This window comes from Microcaecilia unicolor, chromosome 6 (assembly GCF_901765095.1).
Source record: "Microcaecilia unicolor chromosome 6, aMicUni1.1, whole genome shotgun sequence".
Classification (NCBI taxonomy): domain Eukaryota; kingdom Metazoa; phylum Chordata; class Amphibia; order Gymnophiona; family Siphonopidae; genus Microcaecilia; species Microcaecilia unicolor.
In genome coordinates, this window is record NC_044036.1 from 345,670,758 (window position 1) to 345,691,630 (window position 20,873).

A 20,873-nucleotide genomic window follows, 5' to 3' on the forward strand; every position below is an offset into this window, starting at 1 on the left:
TCTCCCATTCATTTTAAATTTACTACTTTGTAGCATCATTGCATACCCCCAGGTCATAGTATTTTTTGGAAAGATTAAACAAGCGACTCACATCTACCCATTCCACTCCACTCATTATTTTATAGATCTCTAACATATCTCCCATCAGTCATCTTTTCTCCAAGAGCCCTAGCCGCTTTAGCCTTTCCTCATAGGGAAGTCATCCCATCCCTTTTATCATTTTGTCTCCCTTCTCTGTACCTTTTCTAATTCCACTATATCTTTTTTCAGATCCAGAGGCCAGAATTGCACATAATATTTGAAGTGTGGCCACACCATGGAGCAATACAAAGGCATTATAACGTCTTCATTTTTGTTTTACACTCCTTTCCTAATAATACCTAACTTTCTATTTAGAAACAAAGAAACAGAGAAAACATGATCTATCTATCTACTTATCATTTCTATAGTGCTACAAGGCATACGCAGCGCTGTACACCATACACAAAAAGACAGTCCCTGCTCAAAGAGCTTACCATCTAAATAAGACAGGTAAACAGACAGAACAACTGAGAGGCAAGGGAATAAAGAGGTGGGGATAAAAGGACAGGGCAAGTGAGTAGTGGTTAGGAGTTAAAAGCAGCAACAAAGAGGTGGGCCAAATGGCCCATCCAGTCTGCCCATCCTCTGTAACCCCTAACTCTTCCTTCTCCTAAGGGATCCCACGTGCTTATCCCACACTTTCTTAAATTGACACAGTCCTCAACTACACGACCTCCACTGGGAGGCCATTCCTCGCTTCCACCACCCTTTCCATGAAATAATACTTTCTTAGATTCTTCCTAAGCCTATTCCCTCTTAACTTCATCATATTCCCCCTCGTTCCAGAGTTTTCCTTCAGTTGAAAAAGGCTCACTTCCTGTACATTAATGTCCTTGAGATATTTAAATGTCTCTATCACATCTTCTCTCTCCCTCCTCTCTTCCAGCGTATACATAGTGAGGTTCATAAGCCTGTCCCTATATTTTATGTGTTCAAGGCTGCTTACCAATTTTGTAGCCGCCCTCTGGACCGACTCCATCCTGTTTATATCTTTCCTTAGCTGCAGTCTCCAGAACTGCACCCAGTACTCTAAATGGGGCCTCACAAGAGACTTATGCAACGGAACTATCACCTCTTTTTTCCTGCTGGTCATCCCTCTCTTTATGCACTCAAGCATCCTTCTGGCTTTGACTATCGATTTTTCTACCAGTTTGGAAGATTTAAGGTCATCAGACACATCATCCCGCAAGTCCTTCTCTTCCTTCGTATACAGAAGCACTTCACTCCCTATATTGTACTGTTCTCTCAGATTCTTGTGACCCAAGTGCATGACCCTGTACTTTTAGCATTAAATCTTGGTTACCAAACATGGGACCATTCCTCCAGGTTCGCTAGGTCCTTCCTCATGTCATTCACACCCTCCGAGGTGTCCACCATATTGCAGAGTTTGGTATCACCCACAAAGAGACAAACCTTACCAGACAGGTACTTCTGCAGTATCGCTCACAAAGACGTTAAAAAGAAGTGGCCCAAGGACCGATCCCTGCAGTACTCCACTGATAACATCCCTTTCTTCAGATCAAGGTCCATTTACCGCTACCCTTTGTCTCCTTCCATTCAACCAATATTTAACCAGTTACTTTAGGCGCCATACCGAAGGCACTCAATTTATTTATCAGTCGCCTGTGTGGAACCATGTTAAAGGCTTTGCTGAAATCTAAGTATACCATATCTAGCAACCCTCCCTCCCACGTCCAACTGTTTGGTCACCCAGTTGAAGAAAATCAATCAGATTCATCTGACAAGACCTGCCTCGGGTCCTGCATTCCATTCAATTCGAGAAACCTTACAATCCTCCGCTTTAGAAGCATTTTCATTAGTTTACTCACTACCAAGGTCAGACTGACAGGTCCCATCACTTTATCTACTTTTAGTTTAGCTAGCTCCTCACGAACACAGTCCTCTGTGAATGGGTCTTGGTCTACCATCCATCCATCCCCTTTAGCAATTGTTTTCTGCAGTCCTACCCCAAGCCTTTCATCCGTGAACACAGAGCAGAAATATAAGTACATAAGTACATAAGTAGTGCCATACTGGGAAAGACCAAAGGTCCATCTAGCCCAGCATCCTGTCACCGACAGTGGCCAATCCAGGTCAAGGGCACCTGGCACGCTCCCCAAACGTAAAAACATTCCAGACAAGTTATACCTAAAAATGCGGAATTTTTCCAAGTCCATTTAATAGCGGTCTATGGACTTGTCCTTTAGGAATCTATCTAACCCCTTTTTAAACTCCGTCAAGCTAACCGCCCGTACCACGTTCTCCGGCAATGAATTCCAGAGTCTAATTACACGTTGGGTGAAGAAAAATTTTCTCCGATTCGTTTTAAATTTACCACACTGTAGCTTCAACTCATGCCCTCTAGTCCTAGTATTTTTGGATAGCGTGAACAGTCGCTTCACATCCACCCGATCCATTCCACTCATTATTTTATACACTTCTATCATATCTCCCCTCAGCCGTCTCTTCTCCAAGCTGAAAAGCCCTAGCCTTCTCAGCCTCTCTTCATAGGAAAGTCGTCCCATCCCCACTATCATTTTCGTCGCCCTTCGCTGTACCTTTTCCAATTCTACTATATCTTTTTTGAGATACGGAGACCAGTACTGAACACAATACTCCAGGTGCGGTCGCACCATGGAGCGATACAACGGCATTATAACATCCGCACACCTGGACTCCATACCCTTCCTAATAACACCCAACATTCTATTCGCTTTCCTAGCCGCAGCAGCACACTGAGCAGAAGGTTTCAGCGTATCATCGACGACGACACCCAGATCCCTTTCTTGATCCGTAACTCCTAACGCGGAACCTTGCAAGACGTAGCTATAATTCGGGTTCCTCTTACCCACATGCATCACTTTGCACTTGTCAACATTGAACTTCATCTGCCACTTGCACGCCCATTCTCCCAGTCTCGCAAGGTCCTCCTGTAATCGTTCACATTCCTCCTGCGACTTGACGACCCTGAATAATTTTGTGTCATCGGCGAATTTAATTACCTCACTAGTTATTCCCATCTCTAGGTCATTTATAAATACATTAAAAAGCAACGGACCCAGCACAGACCCCTGCGGGACCCCACTAACTACCCTCCTCCACTGAGAATACTGGCCACGCAATCCTACTCTCTGCTTCCTATCTTTCAACCAGTTCTTAATCCATAATAATACCCTACCTCCGATTCCATGACTCTGCAATTTCTTCAGGAGTCTTTCGTGCGGCACTTTGTCAAACGCCTTCTGAAAATCCAGATATACAATATCAACCGGCTCCCCATTGTCCACATGTTTGCTTACCCCCTCAAAAAAATGCATTAGATTGGTGAGGCAAGACTTCCCTTTACTAAATCCGTGCTGACTTTGTCTCATCAGTCCATGTTTTTGTATATGCTCTGCAATTTTATTCTTAATAATAGCCTCCACCATCTTGCCCGGCACCGAAGTCAGACTCACCGGTCTATAATTTCCCGGATCTCCTCTGGAACCTTTCTTAAAAATCGGAGTAACATTGGCTACCCTCCAGTCTTCCGGTATTACACTCGATTTTAGGGACAGATTGCATATTTCTAACAGTAGCTCCGCAAGTTCATTTTTTAGTTCTATTAATACTCTGGGATGAATACCATCAGGTCCCGGTGATTTACTACTCTTCAGCTTGCTGAACTGACCCATTACATCCTCCAAGGTTACAGAGAATTTGTTTAGTTTCTCCGACTCCCCCGCTTCAAATATTCTTTCCGGCACCGGTGTCCCCCCCAAATCCTCCTCGGTGAAGACCGAAGCAAAGAATTCATTTAATTTCTCCGCTACGGCTTTGTCCTCCTTGATCGCCCCTTTAACACCATTTTCGTCCAGCGGCCCAACCGACTCTTTGGCCGGTTTCCTGCTTTTAATAATTGTTAAACAGTTCAGCTTTATCTTGATCTTCCACATATTCCTCCCCCTCAGCTTTGAGCCTCAACACGCTGTTATGGATCTTCCTCCTGTCACTTACATATCTGAAAAATGCCTTACCCCCCAGTTTTACTGTATTAGCTAACTTTTCTTCCATTTGCCGTTTCACTTTCCTGACAGTTTTTCCAGCTACTCTGAGCTTATCCAGGTATTCTCACCTGTCTTCTTCTTTCTGAGTCGTCTTATAATGTATGAAGGCTAACCTCCTTTCCCTTATCTTTTCAGCTACTACGTTTGAGAACCAGAGCGGCCTTCTTTTCCTCTTACTTTTATGTAATTTTCTAACATAAAGGTTTGTTGCCTTTAACATAGCTCTTTTCAGTCTTATCCATTGCTGTTCTACTTCCTTCAGCTGTTCCCTTCCAACTAACTCTTCCTTGAGAAATTCCCCCATCGCGACAAAGTTAGTTCTTTTGAAATCCAGGACCTTCAATCTCAAATGAGCCCTCTCACCCGTGTTAATATTGAACCACACCATTTTGTGATCACTAGATACCAAATGGTCTCCCAACTTGACGTCAGAAACATTCTCTCCATTTGAAAGCAGCAGGTCCAGAATAGCTCCATCTTGCTTCAGTTCCATTACCTACTGCTGAACAAAACGGGAAGGTGGAGGAAGCCTACACCTTTCAGAGTAGTAGGGTCTCTGCCAAGACCCATTTGGGAACCTCCTAATAAAGGAAGATGTAGTTGGAGGCTGCAGAGAAAGGGACTGGATGGTGTCTGTCACAGTTTCTTAATGAGGTCAGTGACGTCTTCCACCTTGTCACCTTGGCAAGGTACGACCACTAACCTCTCTTGAACTGCTGGTTCTAGGACAGAGACACGTAGGCTTGAGAGTCTACTCATCCCCACACCCATGGCAGAGAGCCTGCATGTAATATCAAAAGTGTCATAGGTGTCCCTGGCCAAATACGTCCTGTACTCCAGCGGATTCATGGACAACTGGCAAAGTTCTGTGGCCTACTCCTGAGGAACAGAGTCCATGAGACTGAGTGCACTGTGTGTCAAAGACTTCAAGTAAATGCTTGTATAGAGCTGGTAGGTCTGGAAGCGGGAAATAAGCATTGAGGCCTGATAAAGCTTTCTCCTAAACGAGTTCAGAGTCCTGGCCTCTCTACCTGGGGGAGCCAGGAACGAAACCTAGAACTCCTGGCAGATTCGACTATCAAGGAGTGGTGAGGCAGTTGTGCCCTTTCAAATCCGGAAGCCTTTTGGATACAAAATTGCATATCCACCTTCTTTGGTATGATCTGCGCTGAGAGGGGAGATTCTTAGTTCTTCATCGGTGCATCCTTCAGGATAGAATATAACAGAACCATGACCCTTTCTTGGGAGGAGATTCGTTGTCCAAGACCAATAGCATCTTGGCCTGGGCTTCTCCTTTGTCTCCAATTTATATGGAATAGTAGACACTCAAGCTCATTTTCAAAGCACTTAGCCTCCCAAAGTTCCATAGAAACCTATGGAACTTAGCCTCCCAAAGTGCTTTGAAAATATGCCTCATGATCTCCTTAAAAAAAACCCAGTGAAAGAGAGAACCTTAGGTGGGGATTTACTCCTCTCTTGTAGCAGGGAGGAATCAGAAGTGAAACCACAGGACTCCTTCTCCAAGAAGTAATGTGAATCCTCCTCAGACTCCCATGAAGGGTCTAGATCAGACTCCTCAAACTATTCTGGATGGATTGAATCAGCCTATGCCTGCCTCAGCTCAGTGGGACTGTTGATCAGGCCTAAAGAGCCACAAAAAAAGAAAGTTATTTATAGCCCAATAAGTTTTCTTTCTAAGATTTAACAGGGAAAATTGAAGAAACTAAAATATTTGAAGAAAACAAAGTAAAAGGGGGTAAAAGCCCACATGAGAAAGCACTTGAAAAAAAAATTGAAGAACGAACTAATGGGAAACCCAAAGATGCGTCCTCCTAGCTCCGCGGAAAAGAAGGGATTGATGGACCTGTGCTCACACATAGGGCAGGAAAACACCCACCTGCGGTGGGACACTGCTAGAACTTTAAGTAATACACATTAGGTAGCGTCCGCACTGGGATGTCAGATGACATCACCCACATATGAGAATACAACTAACCTGCTTGTCTTTGGAAAAGACTGATTAGTATTGCCAAATTCAACTTTACACTAGCAAATCAACACCATAACTAAGGGTGGAGGTAGCAGTAAGAGAAACGCCAACTGCAAGAAAGAGAAAAGACATAATAATTCTACATTAGGAAAGGAAAGAGCTAAACGTGTAAAGAGCAGTGAGTGCACAGACACAGGTGCTCCTAGCGAGGAATGGGAGACAACACCAATTAACGTACCCTTTAGCATGAGATATAAACATTTTACCTGCCAACTGTCGCAGTTCTTGATCCTCCCAATCTGTGAATATATATGTCTGTGGAATACAAATCATTTGTCATATCACAGTCAGCAAAGGTTCTTTCTAAACACTACTCATGCTTTTCAGACAGATAAGATGGTCACATCATCATAGCAGGTAGGCCAGAACTCAGTAACCATGTCACACTCAACAGTATGGTATGACTGTCACTCAAATCATGGCACAGTGTGACTAATATTTTCAGACATTTTTCTGGAAAAACTGACTTTGTCTGAAAACTGCTTTCCTCAGAGTCTGCATAAAGTACATGCAGGGAAGTCAGGGAAATAAAGAACTGGGGGGGGGGGGGGAACTTCTATACCTGCATAAGCAAACATTTCTAAAGGAAAATTATGCACATAGTTGTCTTTGAAAATTGACTACTAAATCTACAGGGGAGCATTACTTAACATCATATCTAGGCAAGCTACTGAAAACTGTATCTGAATTCTGTAAATGGGGAATTATGTTTCCAGACAGAGAGATTACCTTTATTTTATGCTGGGGAGAACTAGGTTTCAATGGATAAGGAGAGGAGTATGCTTATTTGATTTAGGGGTGAGTGCGTCTGCTAGGCCTTATTACCTGCTGTTTTGCTCTCGAGATCCAGGTTTTGATAAGCAGATCCAAACGTGTTTTGTGATACTTCCTTGTGGTTTTTACAGCAATGAAAATTTCCTTCAGTTCCAATATTTCCTTCTCAGAATTGCTCACAGACATAGACAAGTTCTTCAGCATGCTGTCAAGAGGACTTGATGTGTTGGTTTGAAGACTCTCAGATTTAAGATGAGATGTCCCTGTGTCCAGACTATAGCCTTTCCATTTTTCTGGGTTTTCATTTGCTCCAAAATGTGCAATAATTTCAGAAGAGAGTTGCTGTCGTAGTGTGTAATTCTTTTCACATTTACCATTAAAAGCAGGAAGTGGATAGTGGCGAGACTTCCAATGAGTGTGGAATTGAGGGATTAGGAGCAATATCAAAGTACAGAAAACAACTGACAGCAGGAAGCAGAGCTTACTAAGCCCCATGCATGAGAAATTCATTCTTCAGGCAGCTCATCTTCTGTAGGCCTGGATATGATCCATTACCTAAATCAATGAATTATACACAACATCATTTGAGAGAGAATATAGTGTCTTAAGATCCTGAAGTACCAAAAGTACAAATAGAGACCAAGAAACCATGCCAGAAAGATACAGAGAGAGTCCCAATTGTACTGGATGCAACTAGCTTAAAGTGAAATTTGGTTTTACATATTAATTTTCTTTCCAGACCAGTCCAGAACCAATAGGTTATGCCCACTAACCAGCAGATGGGAGACAGAGCCAAATCACTTGCAAGCTCTGCCCTATATAGAGCACTGTGCAGCTACAGATCACAGTATTTCTGAAACAAAGTAATGTCAAGCCCCACATTTATCTCACCTTGCCTCCCTGACAGCATTGCCCACAAAGCACAGTGCAGCACAGCAGAGAGGAGGTTCAACAGTCTATGGTGAAAGGAGTCAGAAGTTTAATGTAGATGCCACATATGAAGGGACGACTTGTAACATCTGTGAAAGATGTACTCAGCCAAGGTTGTGAAACAGCCTCAGCACCATGACACCTGAATGACAGAAACCTCACTGGCACCACACTGTCTGTACTGAAGATTAGATAACCACCTCTGTTACAAGCCACAAAAATAGCACGCATACAGCACTCATTTCCATTGATACCCTACCCCTGAATCCCAAACTCCTCATTTCCAGAGATACTCTACCAAAGAATCCCACACCCCTTATTTCCAGAAATATTTAACAAACTTATAAACTGCACAATTATATAGTACTTAGTGGAGCACACATAAAACATCAATAATTAGCATATGTGTAATACAACTAATAATTAAAAAAAAAAATCTCAAAATAACTTTAAAACCAATTCAGCCAGGTAACTAGCTTACTTTCATCAAACGCACACACAATTATAGTATGTTACCAGCATATATTAATTAGTTTTTAAATTAACAATCAAATGTTTGCTGAAACAGTAGGATTTTCAGATCACACTTAAACCGTGCAGAGGGTTGTTCACACCTCAGAGTAAATGGGAAGCCTTCACTTGACCCTACTTGTCCCTCTAATTACCGACCCATCTCCCTCCTTCCTTTTCTCTCCAAATTACTTGAGCGTGCTGTTCACCGCCGCTGCCTTGATTTTCTCTCCTCACATGCTATTCTTGACCCATTACAATCTGGTTTTCGCCCTCTCCACTCAACCGAAACTGCGCTTACTAAAGTCTCCAATGACCTATTACTGGCTAAATCCAGAGGTCAATATTCCATCCTCATTCTTCTTGATCTTTCCGCTGCTTTTAACACTGTCGATCACAGCATACTTCTCGATACCCTGTCCTCACTTGGATTCCAGGGCTCTGTCCTTTCCTGGTTCTCTTCCTACCTCTCCCTCTGCACCTTTAGTGTTCACTCTGGTGGATCCTCTTCTACTTCTATCCCTCTGCCTGTTGGCGTACCTCAGGGTTCTGTTCTTGGTCCCCTCCTCTTTTCTATCTACACTTCTTCCCTTGGTTCATTAATCTCATCCCATGGCTTTTCCTACCATCTCTATGCTGATGATTCCCAAATCTACCTTTCTACCCCTGATATCTCACCTTGCATCCAAACCAAAGTTTCAGCGTGCTTGTCTGACATTGCTGCCTGGATGTCTCAACGCCACCTGAAATTAAATATGACCAAAACCGAGCTTCTCATTTTCCCCCCCAAACCCACCTCCCCGCTCCCCCCGTTTTCTATTTCTGTTGATGGCTCTCTCATTCTCCCTGTCTCCTCAGCTCGAAACCTTGGGGTCATCTTTGACTCTTCTCTCTCCTCTGCTTATATCCAGCAGATTGCCAAGACCTGTCATTTCTTTGTTTACAACATCCGTAAAATCCGCCCCTTTCTTTCCGAGCACTCTACCAAAACCCTCATCCACACCCTTGTCACCTCTTGTTTAGACTACTGCAATCTGCTTCTTGCTGGCCTCCCACTTAGTCACCTCTCCCCTCTCCAGTCGATTCAAAACTCTGCTGCCCGTCTCGTCTTCCGCCAGGGTCGCTTTACTTGTACTACCCCTCTCCTCAAGACCCTTCAATGGCTCCCTATCCGTTTTCGCATCCTGTTCAAACTTCTTCTACTAACCTATAAATGTACTCACTCTGCTGCTCCCCAGTATCTCTCCACACTCCTCCTTCCCTACACCTCTTCCCGTGCACTCCGCTCCATGGATAAATCCTTCTTATCTGTTCCCTTCTCCACTACTGCCAACTCCAGACTTCGCGCCTTCTGTCTCGCTGCACCCTACGCCTGGAATAAACTTCCTGAGCCCCTACGTCTTGCCCCATCCTTGGCCACCTTTAAATCTAGACTGAAAGCCCACCTCTTTAACATTGCTTTTGACTCGTAACCACTTGTAACCACTCGCCTCCACCTACCCTCTTCTCTTCCTTCCCGTTCACATTAATTGATTTGATTTGCTTACTTTATTTATTTTTTGTCTATTAGATTGTAAGCTCTTTGAGCAGGGACTGTCTTTCTTCTATGTTTGTGCAGCGCTGCGTACGCCTTGTAGTGCTATAAAAATGCTAAATAGTAGTAGTAGTAGTATTACAGAACTTTGGACCGATAAGTCTGAACAAGGAAGAGCTGTACTCTTCAAGTCTGATTTGTCGAAATTCATCAGTAAAACTTTCCACTTATTTGTATTAAATGCTCTTCCCTCACCTAAGTCTTGGTACTTTACTAATTGTATCTTATATCATGGAATGATTATGTCATAACCAAACTCTGTAAGCCACATTGAGCCTGCAAATAGGTGGAAAAATGTGGGATACAAATGCAATAAATAAATAAATATTAGTACTACTTAATGTTATTGGAATGTATGAAACCATTGCTATATCCTGTATGCGAAAGTTTATTTTTGTTTGAATATGTTTTCTGAAATTCAATAAAAAAAAAGTCTGATTTGTCTAAAGAAGGAACCACATACAGATGAGGCGATAATAGGGGAAACTAAGTTATTGAACATTTTAAACATTAATAGTAGAATCCCAAACTTCTTATTTCCAGAGTTACCTGGGCAACTACTCCGCATCCTCCTCATCTCAGTCTCAGTGATCCACTTCCGACAGCATACAAACACTATTTCCGGCATCTTTGCGTCACTTCCGGCAGCGAGCCTCACAAAGCCCAAGGAAGGAATCTAACCAAGGAGGTTTGATTGAGACAAGGAGGTTAGATAAACCCTCCTCGTCAGCCAATCACAGCCAAAGAGTCACGCAACGTCTGTTAAACCAGAGCTCTCAATCTTACGTGCTTGGTGCTGCCGCTTGGACTGGCCTTTGACCCGGAAACAAGGGCTGACCCGGATGTGGATGCCGAGAGTTGCAGTTGTTGGGGAAGGAGATGCCTCTACCCGTCCAGGTTTTTAATTTACAGGTCAGAGGAGAAAGTTATCTTGTTTTTCAGGCCCAGTAACGCTAGTTAGGTGTAATTAAATTCTAAAAGTAGAAGGAGAGGAGGAGAAGATGCTGAAGCCAAAATTCTGAAACCGTGGCCTGGGAGTTATTGACGTTTAGGTCGGAGGGCGAGTTGCGTGAGTGGTAGAGGGTTGACGATGATGCTGACTTTGGGGACAAGTGACATGGTCAGCAGGGGGCTGTTGCCGAGGGCCTTGAAAACGGGTGATAATGTATGGGGCTTTGGGAGTGAATAATGAGTTCTTGGTGGGGGGCACTGTTGGAACCCTGGGACTGTGTTAGGGTCTGGGGGGGGCTGATAGTTGGAGCGTCTGTAAAGAGTGATAATATCTGGAGGGAGCAGATAATGATGACTCTGGGGACAAGTGACATGATTAGGAGGGGACTGATGGGAGCGAATGATAGGATTGGGAGGAAACTGACGAAGACTCTCAGGGTGAGCAACGTGATGGAGGGGACTGAGAGTAAATGCTCTGACAAGTTGTATGGTTGGAGGAGTGCTGATAGTAAAGGTTTAGAGAGGGAGCTGGGTGATTGGATTGGGGGCCGAAGATTAAGACACTTAGCCATCTATCCCCCCTTCAGTCTGTTCAGAACTCTGCTGCACGTCTCATATTCCGCCAGAACCGATATACTCATATCACCCCTCTCCTCAGGTCACTTCACTGGCTTCCGATCAGATACCGCATTCAATTCAAGCTTCTCCTTCTTACCTACAAATGCACTCAGTCTGCTGCCCCTCACTACCTCTCTACCCTCATCTCCCCTTACGTTCCCGCCCGTAACCTCCGTTCACAGGATAAATCCCTCCTCTCAGTACCCTTCTCCACCACCGCCAACTCCAGGCTCCGCTCATTCTGCCTCGCCTCACCCTATGCTTGGAACAACCTTCCTGAACCCTTACGCCAAGCCCCCTCCCTGCCCATCTTCAAGTCTTTGCTTAAAGCCCACCTCTTCAATGCTGCATTCGGCACCTAACCCTTACCGTTCAGTGAATCCAGACTGCCCCAATTTGACTGCCCCTATCGGACCGACCGTTCACTTGTCTATTAGATTGTAAGCTCTTTGAGCAGGGACTGTCTCTCTTTGTTAAATTGTACAGCGCTGCGTAACCCTAGTAGCGCTCTAGAAATGTTAAGTAGTAGTAGTAGTAGTAGTAGGGATGAGCAACCCAGTTGTAAAAGGAGGACTGATGGTGAAGGCTTGGGGCTGAATGATGTATTTGAGGAAGGAAGCTGACAGTGAATGCTCGGGGTGAGCCACATGATGTGATAAGCAAAGGTGGGCTAATACTGAAGGCACAGGGGTTGAATGACATGGTTATTAGGTTGGCAGTAATCTTATTGGGTATATTTAGAGGTATGCACATTTTCTGGGGCAAGCATCTAGTTGTATTACATCTGCAGCAGAGGTTTAGTTTCTTGAGTTATTCTGATTTCATTATATGCAATAGAGATTTGGTTGTGATTTTAGAACTACTTTTTTATTTTAATTGTATCTCTAGAAGGAGTATGTCCTGCTTTTTAAGAATTCCATAGCAGTAGCCATGTTATTCTTTAGTAAAAAAAAAAATGACACAGGGGCTGGTGGCACCTTTATAAATGATGTGTTTAATGAGTCATAAGGGATAAAAACACAATTTATCAGATGCATTTACCTTCGGAAGCATGTGCCCAAATGTTAGACCATAAAGTGCTATCAGCCTTTGTTTGTTTTTTTTTGTTTGTTTGTTTGATAATTTGTAAGAGAGCAATATGTTGGACAATTTGTCCTTATACTGGTTTGTCTGCTAGGATTCATTTTTCACTGTGGGAAAAGAAAAACTGGCATGAGGTGGTTATGGGTTCACAGCCCCTTTCGCCCCCCTCTTGCCAGTACAGTAAGAAAATGACATGTGCAATGTGATGATAGGAGCTGCGAATGCAGAGTTCTGATTAATCCACTGACTCATCTTAATCTACCCTGAGCGTGCAAGCTGGGTTAATGTGGAATAAAATCCAGAAGATTGAGATTATCATGTGCTGCTTTTTTGAGAACAGACAGGGGTACTGAAATGACAACTGATTCACAGAATGACACCAGAAGAGTGAGAAATTAAGAATAAGGAAAGGAAGAAAATGTTACTTTTCAGTGATTGAATCACAATTGTATGGTACAGATTGCTGGATTAATCAGAATCTCTTCCCTTAAATTGTAAGTGTAAACTGTTTCCATGTCAAGGGTGGGCAATGCCGTTAACTGTTTTTTTCCCCTTTAGCAGGCGAGCTCTGTATCAGGGACAGGGGGTGCAGAAGGTCAGGACAGGATGAGAGATAGCTCAACCCCCAGCTCAGCTTCTTCGTCAGTGACAGATCTATACTGCACCCCCCACAGCAGTAGGTCAGACCTCTTCCTCCCGGGTACAGCAGGAGACTACAGCCTGAGTGCCAGCCTGTCCGCTTGTACGCTGCTTTATGAGGTACCTGATAGGCAAGGTCCCTCCTTTTTCAGGGCAAGAGAGGTTGGGGGAGGATTATTGAGAGAGAGAGAGAGAGAGAGAATTACTTGAGCTTTGCTGCTTGTTTTGTTGTTTGGTATTCTTGTATAAAAGCTTGTGTAAACACTGAGTAGAAGAGCTTAAAAAATAAATTAAAATTTTTTTTTGCCTCAATAGATCTAAAACCAAAATTTCAAGTTAATCTTAAGTTGTTTTAAATTTCTATTACCTGCTACTGAGACTAAGTTGGTGGTTTATTTAAGAGGGAAGGTGCTTGGATCCTCAGTTTTTGTTTATATTGCTATTGGTATTTGATAGAATTCAACTAGTGAGGTCACTGTGGACATGCTGGGTTTCTCCAAGCCTTGGAAGCTTTTCTGTGCTAAACCTAAATATATTCCATTAGTCACTGAAAGGACATATACAGTAAAAACACCCATCAGTGTATTCAGTTTAATATTGATTACATTTGACAGCCAGTGATTTCACTGCAGCAGCCCAGTGTTCCTTTGAGCAAAAAACTGAAAATTAAAGAAACAGAAATCCAAATTATATTTATCTTTTCATTTTTAACTCAGTCATAGATATTTGGTTTCTGTTTCTTTAATTTTCAGTTTTTTGCTCAAAGGAACACTGGGCTCCTGCAGACACACTGAAAGAATAATTAATTAGGAAAAGTACTTTTTATGTTTGTAATTCCTAGTATCGTCTTCAACTTTTGTACCCAGCAGTGAACCAATTTGATGGGTAATAGCGATGTACAAGAGTATTGTATTTTTTTCCGTGAATCACTTTGAATAACTGTCGCCAAGGAAGCGGTATATAGATTTTAATAAGTAAACCCACCTGATTAGGTTCACTACCACCAGGTTTTTCCTGGGAAAATTGCTCTTATTATTTGCATAGCCATGTTAGGTACTCAGTTATAGGCTTAGCTAGTCAGTAGGTGCTGAGTGTCTGTTAGTCTTGGTGAACAAAATTCAAATTATTTTCCTTTTGGCCTGACAACTATCAAGGGATCCTGAAGAATCTGTTCAAGTACCGATGAACGCTGTTGCTGATCTTTTAATGAGCAACTGTATTTAGTAGATCTTGACTTAGAAACTGGGAGACTTGCAACTGAGTTTATAAGATTCATGTATAACTTGGGTTTACCTCAGATAAGTGAACAAACATGTAATGCAGGTCATATACTTGATTTACTTTTTTTGAGCCAGAAAACCCCTATGCAGCTTGATATTGGAAGTTTAACTTTGTCATCTTTATTCTGGTCTAATGAGGCTCATTTTTAAGGCATATAGACTTAGAAAGTTACGTGTGTTACTATGGAGCTTTGTAAGTTTATGTACTTTGAAAATGAGTATCTGTATGATCTCTTTTTCATTACATTGTTCAGTAGTGCTGCATAGTTCAAAGTCAGTTGTGAGGTAAAGTTAGATCTAAGGGATGACTGAACCTGGAAAACTTTGTAGAAGCACAGAGGATCTGGCCCTTGAAACTGAATATGAGTCTGAATATGACTCTCTTTGATCAGATGATTTAAGTCTGGAGTGAGGAACTCACTAGGGCCTTTGACACAAGAGCCCCAATTAGAAGTCTCTGTGGTTTCCAGACCACCTCAGGTAGCTAAAAAGATCTGGTCACCAACTTGAATAGAAATGGAAAAAAATTCATTCCATTGCTATAGAAATGATAAATAGCTTCCCAATATTCTAGAACCTGTGGGATAGTTTGTGTAGCAGGGACTGTCTCTTAATGTTCAAGTCTACAACGCTGCATACGTCTAGTAGCGCTTTAGAAATGATTAGTAGTTGTATCCATTAACCAGCAGGTGGAGATAGAGAACTCAAAACTGAGCTGAGACATGTATCTCTTGGCATCCAGTCCAGCTGCTCAGTATTTTTTATCTCCAGCAGGTAACTGGACACATTTTCGGGTCAACAGGTCCCTGGTTGAGCTTTGTGGGTGACTTGAGTCTGCAGAGTCCTATCTGAAAGTCTTCAGATCCCTGTCTGTATTGCGCTACAAATTTACTTCTTCTCTACCCTGTTTCCTATGGAGCTGTCCTTTTCCAACTCAACAACCCTAACAAACAAACAAAAAAAGATGGCAAGGGATTTACTGGAGAGTGAGGGACAGAGCATCAGTCCTGATTCTTACTCATCTGCAGTAAGACTTGTAGAGATTGTGAGCTTGGGGGGAGCAGCCGGCAGTGTGAAGTCCGACTAAAGTTTGACTAGGAACCGCTTGGAGGGCTGCAAGTTGTACTTGGTGCAGGGGAGGAATCCTGTCTCACCACTTGGGACTGCGTTGTGCTTCTCTTGTGCCAGTTGGGGTGAATGGTGACTCCCACAGATGCAGTTAAGTGGTTTTGCTGCTGTGGGACCTACCAGCCGGCGTCAGAGTGTTGCAGTATGTGCAAGTCGGGAATTCTGCAGGGCATGGGGGAAATGGTCAGTGGCAGCACGTTTTTGGATTTGACGCAGCATCCAAATGTGTTGGGGACTTTGGGCTCTCCAGCAGGGCCATACAGTTTGTTGCAGGAGAGCACGGGAACGGGCACCATTTTGTTGGGCCTGCTGGCAGTGAGGAACAGCTGCTTTCTGATCACATGTGGAGCACAGCCACCATTTTACACCCTCAGGGCCTAGCAGAGTAATTAGATTGTAAGCTCTGTCGCACAGGGACTGTCTCTTCATGTTCAAGTGTACAGTGATGTTGATAAGGGGTGAATGCGCCAAACTATAACTATCCAATATTAGATTCCATGTTAGGGGTCATCACCCAGTAACAAAATCTGTAATAAATAAATCCAGACATTGTGGACTGTGCTTTGAAATTCTCTGCTAAGTGTATGACAGCAGTAAGAAGGGAATTTATTGGAAAATGAATGAGGAATAAAATTGAAAGTATGATAGTGCTTCTGAATCGCTCCATGGTGCGACCACACCTTGAGCATTCTGTGCAGTTCTGGTTTCTGCATCTTAAAGATGATGTAGCAGAATTAGAAGAGGTACGGAAGGGCAATCAAAATAAGGGATAGAACATTTTCCCTGTTAGAAAAGGTTGAAGTGGTTAAGCAGAGGACTATAAAATCATGAGTGGAGTGGATTTTTTTCACAGACGTACGAAGGCTGGGAAACATGCCATGGAGTTAGTTAAGTAGTACATTTAATCAAGTCTGAGAAAATATTTTCCTCACACATATGTAGTTAAACTCTGGAACTTGTTGCAGAGGATGTGATAAAAAGATTTAGACAAGTTCCTGGAGGAAAAGGCCATAAATTGTTATTAAGTTAGACCTAGGAAAATCAACGACTTATCCTTGGAGGTAATTAGTGTGGAATCTGTCTGGATCTTGGCCACTGTTGGAAATGGGATACTGGACTTGGTATGGCAGTTCTTCTGTTCTTACTATGTGCTGGCCAGTACCCCATCAGCAAGGGAGATGAGGGTTTCTACAAAGAAAAGAGCCACCTTGGTTGAGCCTGAATTATATAGCTCTATCCCTAAGGATTTGTGTGCGAGGCATGGTTTTAGGATAGAGTTTTTTTCTTTTTAATGAATTTTGCTTTTGTGGCCTCTGATGTATGTGAGCTATTTTATGCTATTTTGTAAGCCATCCTGGTTCTATGTTGGATGGGCAGATATAAATCAAATGAATGAACAAATGAGTAAATTGAGCCTAAAACTATTGAGGGTTGTGATTAAATCATTGAGGAACCAACAAGAAAAATGACAGAATTTGTTTCAATATTCAGAGTTACAAAGGAGGAAAAAAAAACATGCAAAGGCATGCATTTGAATTTTTGTATTTATTTGTTGCATTTGTATCCCACATTTTCCACCTATTTGCAGACTCAATGTGGCTTACAATAATACATCATGACAAGCGCCAATCAAGAGTAGATAAACAATTGGTTACATAAAGAACAAGTGTAACGTAATGGATATAATCAATTCAATAAAGCATACAGATTATCAAGTAATTAGTGATGTGTTGGAATTCCTATTATTGATTATTATGGTAAATTTTGTTAAAAAGGAAAGTCTTTAAAGATTTTCGAAAGTTAATAAGGTCGTGAATATTTTTCAGATCCAGTGGTAAAGCATTCCACAGCTGCGTGCCAATGTAAAAAAAACAAGACGCATGTATTAGTTTGTACTTTAGACCTTTGCAACTAGGGAAGTGAAGTCCCATGAATGTGCGTGCTGATCTTTTAGCGTTCTTGGGTGGTAAATCAGTAAGGTCTGACATGTAAGCCGGAGCATTTCCATGAATGATTTTATCAACCAGAGTGCAAACTTTGAACACAGAACGTTCCTTAACTGGGAGACAATGAAGCTTCTCTCTTAGGGGTTTAGCACTTTCGTATTTTAATTTTCCAAAAATGAGTCTAGCTACGGTGTTTTGGGCTGTCTGAAGTTTCTTGATGATATACTCTTTACAGCCAGTATACAGCGCATTGCAATAATCTAGATGACTCACCACCATTGATTGTACCAGGTTGCGAAAAATGCCTCTTGAGAAGAAAGGTTTTAGTCTTCTAAGCTTCCACATTGATTGAAACATCTTCCTAGTTGTATTCTTAACATGTCGTTCAAGTTGAGATTACGATCAATGGTTACTCCAAGAATCTTCAAAGTGTCTGAGACAGGAAGGGAAAAGTTTGGAGTGGTTATGGAGGTGAATTTGCTTGTGTTATATTGTGATGTAAGTATAAGACACTGTGTTTTTTCAGCGTTAAGTTTTAATTGAAAGGCATTCGCCCAAGAATGCATAATTTGGAAGCTGTGCTTGATGACATCCATTATTTCCAGTAAATTATGTTTAAATCTGCATATATGTATGGGTTGAGGCATTGACTGGACAATATCTTGGCTAAGGGCGTCATAAGGTTGAAGAGGGTCGGGGAGAGTGGAGATCCCTGGGGAACTCCGCATTCTGGTATCCTTAGAGCTGACGTATTGACGTATTTTTAACTTTATTGAAAATGATGCAAAGCCTTCTCACACTCTTCCTCCTACCCCCTAAAATAAGTAATTTCAATTAGTTAATTGTCAGGCAATTTTATTCTAATGTTTGTTTGCAAGTATTTTGCACTTTTTCACGATTCTAGTATGTTTTTTTTTATCCTCTCTCTCTCTCTGTATGGAACTGAATGATCAGTGCTGTTAGTGTCAGAAAAAGTGCGAGTGCAGCTACTGTCGTTTGATTCTATTTACATTTTTTGTGAGTGGACGAAAGAAACCCACTGCTTTTTTTTTTTTTTTTTTTTTTACAAAGAATGGGAGTAATATTTCTGAGACTAGAGAGTCCCAGTAGTTGAATGATATAGCAAGGTTGCAGTAGAGGTGGGAGCATGCTGTTCTGTTACAGGCCACAGTAGTGGGTTAGGATAAGGTGTGAGTGGCTTTTCCATTGTACGATGTAAAGGTGAATTGCAGTGGCCGTGTGTGGGTGTGTTTAAATAATATATTTCTGTATATATAAATTCTGTAGTGTGTTGGGATGACAGTACCTTCTCCTGTTGCAGGGCGCAGTGGAGCCTATGCAGATTGACGCAGACCCACAGGAGGACCAACAAAATGCACCAGACATCAATTATGTGGTGGAGAACCCAACACTGGTAGGGACGTGAATGAGGCTGTATGAGATTTGAAGGGATTTTCATTGGGTGATGTACAGGGAGGTACATTACATTGCATTTAGATGACACAAATATTTTCATGGAATCACACTGATAAATTATGTAAAATTTGTCCTGAAGAGCTTCTGTACCTTACCATTCTTCTGCTTTGAACTTTCCCAGCATCCACCTGCTGTTACTTACATAATCCATTTCTTCTGATTCTGTCCTGTCTCAGTAACAAACTTCTTACATTCCCTCTGCACTTTTCCAAGTCAATAGTACTCTGTTTTTTCTGCCTTTCTACTTTTTAGGTACACTTGAGGAAGAAATTTTCAGGATATTTAGCCTGGGAATATTCCTTGGGTTGTAGTGGGGAGAGGATTGTGTGGGGAACCTATTTTAACTGCTGAGAAAGTAACTGTATAGCTCTCCTCAGGGCATCAGCTCAATAAGAGTGAGGTGAATATCATCTTCTACCTTTACCTCTGGACATCTTCCTTGATTCTTTGTCCTTCCACACAGGAAAGTCTCTCCTTTCACAGTTATAAGCAAACACAAGCTCAGTTATCACTGTAATGCTTGAATGTAATTCTTTTGTTTTCATTTTGGAGGTGTTTCTAAACAATATCTGTTTATCTGAATCCCCGATATACTCACAGTGAGTCAAGAACTGAATGTGATTTGCATTTTCAGTGCCTTATGAGGACAGTTTTTAAGCCATTAACCACAGGCAAATAGAAATTTGTTTGTGAATATTATCTAAAAATTGATCTCCATCGCTTTTAGCTGTATGAGGTCAATAATCAAAATATCTTAAAGTATACCAAAAACAAGAAACCTGGGAGGTGATCAGTTGGAGTGTTAAATGTCTAGGGAATGAAAAGGAGCTCGGAAAAAGTAAAGGAGTTTTTTGCTTGGGTTGTCTCTTCAGAGGCTGAAGGGTTGCTGAGAAGGTGTGTGAGTGAGGGACGGCTGGCTTCTAAGTGCAGGAGGAGAAGTGAGAGAGAGAAACTATGCAGGGTGCAGAATATGAAAGAGACCCAGGCTGTGGTGATATATGAATAAAAAAAAAAGGCAGATGGCAAAGATCATTGCTGTGCTGTAATAGCATACTTCTAGGAAAGGGGGAAAGGCTGCTGTCTCCAGCTGGCAGTGTTTGGAATAGCCTCATGGTTAGAGCAGTGGGCTGAGAACCAGAAAGTCAGAGTTCAAACTGCATAGCAGCTCCTTGTGATTTGCCACATGAACACAATTAGATTGTAACCCCTCTGGTGATAGGGAGATACCTAGTGTACCTTAATGTAACTCACCTTGAACAACAGCTAAAGGGGTGTGAGCTAAATCTAAATCATCATTGCCATTAATAAAATGTTAGAATATAGTTCATCTAGTCAGATTCAAAGGCCTTGACCATTTCATAAAAGATAGAAATCAAACCATCTGATACCAACAGGCAAACCAAACCATTCCGCAATGCAGGACGGCAATAGAGACAGCGAGTGTCAGCCAAATGAACGACGTTTGGTGACAGGATGAGAAGTAAGGTCTTGTCAGCAAATCTCAGCATACTTAGTAACAACCTCCTTTAAATCAGGCCTTGACATTTTCCTTAACTAGGAGCCAGCAACTGAAATCTGTCGCAATACAGATCTTCACCATATCTCTTTTAGGGCCTGATTTACTTGTTTGTCTGTGGGAAAAGAAAGCTTTTTAGGCTTTTTTTTGTTGTCTTAACTTGTCAACATTGTATTTGTTTGCCATCTGTGTATTTGCTCTGTCATGGATGTCATGAATTAATGTATTCATTGTTATGTGGAATCCACCAA

At 42.1% G+C, this 20,873-nt stretch overlaps 2 protein-coding genes across 7 annotated transcripts in view; one reads left to right on the forward strand and one right to left on the reverse strand.

Annotated features, from left to right (window-relative positions):
* RFNG (RFNG O-fucosylpeptide 3-beta-N-acetylglucosaminyltransferase) overlaps window positions 1–10,676 on the reverse strand; it is a 58,463-nt gene extending 47,787 nt beyond the window's left edge. For all 3 annotated transcript variants that reach the window (XR_003942366.1, XM_030205185.1, XM_030205184.1), the window contains exons 1-3: window positions 10,535–10,676; window positions 7,003–7,506; window positions 6,384–6,432 (exon numbers count right to left, since the gene is read on the reverse strand). Coding sequence is in view for 2 of the 3 variants with exons in the window: in XM_030205185.1 (XP_030061045.1) it covers window positions 6,384–6,432; window positions 7,003–7,461 (508 nt within the window). In the remaining variant the exon portion in view is untranslated. The remainder of the gene's footprint in view (window positions 1–6,383; window positions 6,433–7,002; window positions 7,507–10,534) is intronic.
* Window positions 10,677–10,790: 114 nt separating this feature from the next.
* GPS1 (G protein pathway suppressor 1) overlaps window positions 10,791–20,873 on the forward strand; it is a 65,111-nt gene continuing 55,028 nt past the window's right edge. Inside the window, exons 1-3 of one of the 4 annotated variants that reach the window (XM_030205187.1) lie at window positions 10,792–10,897; window positions 13,196–13,396; window positions 18,952–19,044. In XM_030205187.1, the coding sequence (XP_030061047.1) occupies window positions 10,865–10,897; window positions 13,196–13,396; window positions 18,952–19,044 (327 nt within the window). In that variant the 5' untranslated portion in view covers window positions 10,792–10,864. Of the gene's footprint in view, window positions 10,898–13,195; window positions 13,397–18,951; window positions 19,045–20,873 lie in introns of all 4 variants that reach the window. The other 3 variants (XM_030205189.1, XM_030205188.1, XM_030205190.1) reach the window with 3 other exon arrangements.